Raw genomic sequence first — 7687 nt, 5'->3', positions numbered from 1 at the left:
CAAAGTCAATTTTGATGGTAGTATTCTGAATCAAAGTGAGTTCGAAGACGAAAATTTTGTTATTAGAAGTTCAAGTGATGCATAAGTGACAATATCAATGGTCGAATTATGTGCTGGTTGGGAAAGTTTGTTGTATTCGACGAAGCACCTTAAAGCATCCCATATTATTATTGAATGGGACTCGTTGACAGTGATTAGGTGGTTATCAAACTATCCTAATTTTAAAATTTTCCATCCATTACTATATTAGGGAATGGTTTCTGCTCATCGTTCTTATGAGATGACACATATTTTTAGGGAAGCTAATAACATTGTTGATTGGATGGCAATATATATGGTGAATTATACTAGTACTATTTTGTGAACTGCTGTATCGGACATTTTTATTGATTTTTTATATATTTTATTTTCTGATTCATACGGTTGTATTTTCTCTAGATTGGTACAGATAAAATTCAGTTATACCAAAAAATAAAAGAAAAGAGAAGCTGCATAATACTGTCTTGGCAATTCAGCATTCAACCGACAACCCTATTATACCATGTATTAGGATCTCTCGCATTGATTATTTCTTGGCCAATCACCATGTAGCCAAAGTTGTAGACCTGTTGGTTAATTTGTAGAGGAAAAGAATAAAAGAAGGAAACAAAAAAACAGAGAGAAAATGGCAGTTCGCTCCAGTTTTGCATCAAGCATCATCCCAAAGAATAATATTCTTCCACTATGGAATCCAAAACATGTACCCCTACTCCGAAGACACACCACCAGTTTCTTCCTTCCACTCCAACTCTGGATCGCTCCACGACCGCGGCCTTACACCAAACCTAAAGAACACCACCATCTCCATCGCCTCAAACGCCTTCCACTCATCCAACAGCCCGTTCCAAACCCCGCTAACTATGCAGTAGTTGCTGTTGTACGGCTCCCGGTGGTGCGCCGCATGCTCCGCCCGCGAGACCAGAACTCCGGCGTCCTGCAGCGCCACCACCACCGGCGGCAGCCGGCTCTTCGTCCCGTGGGCCCATGCATGAAACTGCTGGCTCATCATGACGCAGCCCGCGCACGCCCCGACGAATGCATGCACCGCCGCGTCATCGGCGGCGGCGAAGAATTCGATCGGCATGACGGCGAAGGTCACGGCGCGAGAAAGGGCATGCAGGTTGTTGGCGAACTCCCGCCGGGTGATCGTCCACGGCCAGCGGTGGTGCCCTTGGAATGCTTCGATCTGGGGGCCGAAAATCGGCGTCGAGGGGCTGCCGTAGTTGTCGATGGCCCAGTGGTAGACGCCAGTGCCGAGGTCGGCGAGGATGTAGCCGAGGAAGGCGGCGAGGAGGGGTTCGAAGGCGGAGCCGGAGTCGACTGCGGCGGAGACCGACTTGGCTAGGGTGGTGAGCACTGAGGCGAAGCCGGTGGCAACCCATGCACGGTGAGCCCACGTCGAGCGGAGTGAGGAGTAATCATTAGCGGTGGCCGGGGTGGTGGTGGTGATGGGAAGGTGGCGGCGTCGATCGGCGGTCGAAGTTCGAGCTGGCGAGGTTGCGGTGGCACGACACGTTCGAGAGAGGCGTAGGACCTTTGAGAGGTGGCAATGTGGGGTTAGAGCGTACATTTGGTGGGCTGGAAGCTAAGGGAGAGAGAAGGGGTGGGAAGGGATATGAAAAGGGAGGGTAAGAGAGCAAGGAAGTGGTGAGGAGGGGAGGAGGGGACTTCTTGTGGTGGAAAAAGGCGTGTGAGGCGGAAAGTGGTACTGTGGGGGTGTGGTTTGTAGAGAGGGTACGTGGGGAAATGGAAGGCGTAAAGACTGAGGTGGAGCTGTTTGCGTGGGCTAGTGGACGAAGTGTGGAGGTCGTTGAAGCCTCAAGTCCGGGTGGCGACAAGAGACTAGAAATCACGCACATAAGCTGCTTAACAACCACAAACAGGGACGAGCTCTGCCGAAGAAAGTTCGTAGGTGCGAGAAGGGTGTGGAACGTTGTCTCGCTCGGGTGCTTTTTAGCCACCCAAAAATCTCACACAAAAACTTCCTCATGCAGCTAGCCGGGCTGTAACCATCCATTTGAGCCACTGATTAGCAACCTACGCGAGACATTTTGTTAATTATCAATAAAATGATCGATAAAGAAAATATAAAACAGCTCTGTAACCTACTTTATTGGTGATTTGTGTTAATCTAGATTCTAGAAATACTCTCATTTAAGCCTAGCAAGAAAGCTTAAATTTTTATTAGATATTGTCGGGGCTATATATAGGCGGAAGTGGAACGCGTACTAACGCATGGATTTCCATCAAATCAGCAAATTACGTATCGGGGGAAAAGAATTGAGACCACACAACATATGACTTGTACACGTTCATTTGATATGAAGTTCACATGTATCATCACTAGATGCTAAGATCATGCCAATGATTCTAGAATTTTTAAGAATTCATAGTAGATCAATAATGTGGTTTTCCCTTCTCTAGAAGAATATATGTTATTTTTCTGTAGTTTAATATACATAAATAGCATAAATTAAATATAATGATTATGTTTAAAACAGGTAGATATGCTGTCGTTGATTCTATATATACTTATATGCCTGCTAGATTTCTCTCACCATATTGCAAGAGAGATACCACTCAAGAGAGGGGCAATCTAGAGGAGCTTTTTACCTATTGTGCCATGCTTGTTGCATAATATCGTTAAATGTTGCTTTAAAATGTTAAAGGCTTGATTTCCAATTTTGAAACAAATGCCTCTATATAGTTTGCAATTGCGATGCTATATTTTCATTAGTTGTTGTACCTTATATATTTTTTATCAAAATTGATGTAGCAATAAATGACCAAAGTGCTATAGCACGATTAGACTCGGTCAACTCATAATCTATGTAGCGACTCAAACATACTTAGAGATTCTCCAAGACATTCTGGTCAGGATCCCTAGCCAACCTGAGAGCTAAAATGAGTAGAACAGCAGCAGCCAACCTTCAGAGCTGAAGCCTCTTAGCTCGGCCCAAAAATCAAGAAGCTCGATAGCCAACCTAAGCCAAGCAGGACCTTCTTGCAGTAGGGGCAACACGATCCCCCTATCCAAATGCGCGCGGGGCCAATAATTCCATCATGTGCCAAAAATTACAGCACGTTCCTAGATTGTTAGGCCACTTCAGCAGGTTGTTATAACACGGCCCTGAATTTGTTAGGATACGATCTATGAAAGATTTGGAATCCCTGTTATAAATAAACCTAGAGACCTTCATGAAACGTAATAGCTTAATACCCAATACTCAACTACTAAATCTCCAAAGCATCCCTAATATCGGCATTACTACAACCATTCTCTTTACTTTTTTTCTTCCTTATTTCCCACCAGAATGCTCTCTAACTTAAGCATTGGTATTATGATCATATTTTAGCCTATCTATGAGAGGCCTTATGAATGTATTTCGGCATAACTCTAAAGTACTCACAACCTTCTTGGCTAATCTCTACGGATATTTCGGCTCTATCTTAACTTGGCTTACCTTGCTATCGTCACATCTTATTATGATTTTATCTCCGTCTCAGTCATAAAATAAGATTTTATGGTTTTATCTCAAAGTATTTAGCCGATCTCAAGTACTTGGAGTTACTTAATTATAACTTTATCTCAGTTTCATTCAACCGACCTCAGAAATTAGCCTCTGTGCCTGGTCTAGCCCATCTAGACATTCTTAGGACAACTTCAAACAAACATTCAGTTAATGAGCAAAAGAAAAGGGTATGCTCAAAAATGATTCATTTTATTAATAATATATGATTATATAGTAGGTCAAAGACCGAACTGGACCATTTCATTAAAAAAGAAGAAGGTCAAGATTGGTTGGGCTCTAGTTTTACAAAGTCAACGACTTCAGCAAGGTCACCCGACCTCATGGTGGTGCCAAAAAGTGTAAGAGGGAGGCAAGCAAAAGCCTATTGCTTTGAGCTTGGCAGCTTTCCGACTTTGTTGTCGCTGTCCTACTCTCTAGTTTTGTCGTTGTTGTCCCACTTCCTAACTTTGTTATCCTTATCCACAGTAGGGTCGAGACTACTAAGGTAAACCTGGGGGAAGAGCCTCAACACTTGATTTCTGCATTCATTGAAGCCCTTTATGAAGGATTTGATTGCAATAACGCTGAACTTTGTATAGTAGTTCTCCCATACCTTGAACTTCTTTACAGCCCAAGAAGCTCTCTTGCCAGTCTGGGTGACTCGGAACCATATGACATTCAGTTCCTTCTCTACCACAGCAACCCGGAGTAGAGCCGCTTAGGTCCAATCCTTCTCGACCGCTAGCCTACTTATGAGGGATCCAAGTTATACCTTAGCCTCGGTCACTTTCTTCTTGGCCTCTTGCAAAGCCAATTAGAGTGCCTCTACGCACCGTTGAAGGCATCTTTCCCATGTAGAATCCATGAAAATGTTATCCTGCAAAGAGAAGAAGGAAAATTAACAATATGTTTAATCTCAAGAAAAGGAGGAGGAAAAGTTACAAAACTACCACCTAAAGATGATTTGGGACGATTCAGTGAGCTAGTTTTGCAAGAATCTCTTCATGCGATGGATGGATACATAGAATCTCTCTAGATATGTCGGGTTTGCAGAGACTTTCTTCCTCCTTTTATAGAGTTCTAGATGCTTGGATCAATCTATCCAGTTGTCTCCCCAATTGGATCAGCAAATGCATGTTGCAACCATCCCTCTCTAAATGGTCAATATTGTCTCGAAAGAAAGAGTGTCAGGACTCATCCTTCAAGAGACCACCACCCAAGAGTTAATGCCCTCAAAGTATCATAGAGTCTAACGAGATAGTACTTCCTTCACTAAACTAAGGAAGATGCTTTGAGCTCGGAAGTGGGGGGCTAATGACCCATGCATACTTAGAAATTTATCCAACTTATGATATATGTGGTAATAAATGACCAAGGTAATGTAACACGTTCAGATTCGTCCAACTCATGATATATGTGGTGACCTAGGCATACTTAGAAATTCTCCAAGAAATTTTGGTCTAAACCTCCAAGCCAACCTGAAAACTAAGACGAGCAAACCAGTAGTAGATGACCTCCAAGGCTAAAGCCTCTCAGCTTAGCCCAACAACCAGTCAGCTCAGCAACCAAATATGAAAACAATAATGCTGATGATAATATATACATGAGGTTCTAGCAATTCAATCACATGTTAGGCGATTACAATACATCATTGGGTTGTTACACTACATCAGCAAGTTGGTTACAACATGACCCCAAGTTTGTTAGGATATGATCTGCAAAAGATTACGAATCCCAGCTATAAATAAACTTGGAGACCCTTTATGAAAGGTAATGGCCTAATACCCAATATTCAACTATCGAATCTCTAGAGCATCCTTAAGATTGACATTACTAAAACTATTCTCTTTGCTTTCTTCTTCCTTACTTTTCACAAAAACCCTCTCTGACTTAAGCATCAGAGGGTTCGACTGGAGCTAATCCAATGAACCTTCTCCTATTGTCTAGTAGATCTACGGAAGCAGCCTACATTAGCTTCTTGGGATCGGCGGCAACAAGAACAAATGCATGAAGAGATATTCTATTTGAAAAGTATAAGGGGGAGGACCTTCTAGTTGATCATTGGGAGGCCCATGGACTTGAACACATCACAAATATTTATCCAGATAGATGTAAATTGTCAATTGCTTTACATGGCCAGTATTCGAGATCAAATTACCCAACAATTGTGGGAGGAGGAGAATGGGCACAACTTTTTTTGTTTCATTGGAATTCTAGAATTAGCAGTTCCTCTTGATATTGTTGACATTGAGAATGTATTTTTATCATCCTATTTTCTTGTAGTAAGGTTTGTTTTTTTTCCTTTTTTTTTCTTCATATAGTGTAAACATCAAGTCCTTGCTTGATCCCATATCCATGAATCTATATTTATCCAAGTCAAATTTACATATAATAATAATAGTAGTCATAGGTTGCCTCACGGCTCATGAGAAGGGGCGATCTAGCATGTAGGGACCCTACTGCTGCCAAAACTTGTATGATGCTTGAGCACATTAGGGCTATTTTGCAATAGCATGCAAAATAGGGCATTGGTGATGCCTTTGGTGGAGAACACTCTTCTTCATTGTGGCTGGCAAAATCAAACAAGGACTACCGTATAGCCTAATAACATGGGCATTGAGGTTCCTAGGGAAGATACTTGTTATAACTCAACATTGATGTTGATATATCTAATATTGAGTTTGAATGATTTTATTGTGCAAGGTTCTTAGGATCTAAATACTTTAATGGAGGTATTTGGGGCATGGCAACAAATTGCAAAACCACCATACATCAGGCTTAGATGGATTTGGACACTTGTGCTCTGCCAGGTGGGAAGAATGGACTCAATTATAGAAATTATCTATTGCAGTGAAATTATTGCCTACATTGTGTGCACCACATAGTCGTGCATGCATCCAATAACAACCCCTGATTCCTATGAGTCTTATTCATCAAGCATGCATCTTGGTTCACCGCTATAGGAACTAGTGGCTGTAATTGGCTGCCTGCACGGCCATACTGGTGTAAACAATAATTTCTCTTCTATTGCACTTCAGGAGAAATTTTTTTTTTTTTACTTTTGAATATGACATGAGGAAGACTTCTCTTACACTATCTAGGTCTCATGCCGGGCAATTTGTCCCACATGCAATCTAACAACTGAGTCTATTTGGCATCTATTTTTAAGCTATTAGACATGCTTGTTTAGTATGGTAGGCTTGGCAAGGAAGCTATGATATAGACTATCCATCAGAGCGGCATTGACTCTATTCCTCAGATTCGTGCAGTTAGTAGCAATGGCCTTGTTTCCTTCGGTGTTGTACGCAATTTGGAAAAATAGAAATCAAAGACTATTTACGAGAGCTATAGATAGAATGGAGTCGGTAATCATGAAAGTCTCGAGTAATATAAATGGAGGGATTACCACATAAGGGATCGAATGAACTCATTGTAAATCTTCTCAGTTAGTTCGTATTGGATCTCGCCACCTTGCTATAGCAGGATCAATACTGATGGATCCTTTGCTTCAAAAGACAACTGATGCTGGTTTTTTGTCTTCGATAATTGCTTACACCTCATCCTAGCAATCAACTAAATAGGCACCACATGGATAAGTTGAGGAGCAGGACAAGGTGGAGCAAGGTTACTACGACTTCTATTAGAATGAATGGAAATGTTGGTGGTGACATCAATGGTATAGGCCAAACAATACTAGAACTTTATGGAGTCAACAGTGGTTTTCACTTATGGTTACACAGTAAGAAAAGTGCAAGACCAATTAATGGATCTACACAACTATCCAACTCAACTATAGTGTTGTTATCCCATATTGATGGAAAATATGAAAACAATAATGCTGATGATAATATATACACAAGTGCAACATTGCCAAACATATTTTTTTTTTATTTTGAAAAATAGAAGTAGTTAGTGTTGCCAAACATTTTATCTGTTTTAAAAATCTTGAAAGAAAAGAAAGGGATAAGTAAATTGGAACAGAATTTTTTTTAAAAAAGAGAGAGATAAAAAAAAAATGGGACAGAAAACAGAAGTGATGCCAAACGAGGCCTAAAGTTTTAATTGAAATTCACCCGTATCGTGTTCTCTCACGAGCATCGCACGTGTTAAAGATCCAGCAGTCAAAAGATGACCAG

The 7687-nt window shown here is 41.4% G+C and overlaps 1 protein-coding gene across 1 annotated transcript; it reads right to left on the bottom strand.

Annotated features, from left to right (window-relative positions):
* Positions 1-510: 510 nt before the first annotated feature.
* Positions 511-1723, bottom strand: LOC103720930 (fatty acid desaturase 4, chloroplastic-like). Its single transcript, XM_008810903.3, has one exon. It carries the CDS (start codon positions 1607-1609, stop codon positions 746-748), a length of 864 nt encoding a protein of 287 aa, XP_008809125.1. The 5' UTR covers positions 1610-1723; the 3' UTR covers positions 511-745.
* Positions 1724-7687: the final 5964 nt, after the last annotated feature.

This window comes from Phoenix dactylifera, unplaced genomic scaffold (assembly GCF_009389715.1).
Source record: "Phoenix dactylifera cultivar Barhee BC4 unplaced genomic scaffold, palm_55x_up_171113_PBpolish2nd_filt_p 000213F, whole genome shotgun sequence".
NCBI classification, from domain to species: Eukaryota; Viridiplantae; Streptophyta; class Magnoliopsida; order Arecales; family Arecaceae; genus Phoenix; species Phoenix dactylifera.
Note: the sequence above shows the minus strand (reverse complement) of the source record. Positions and strands in the feature narration are given on the sequence as shown.

What these genes read in the sequence shown, in the direction of transcription:
- LOC103720930 (XM_008810903.3), bottom strand. Translation starts at nt 1,609, where the DNA reads ATGTACGCTCTAACCCCACATTGCCACCTCTCAAAGGTCCTACGCCTC.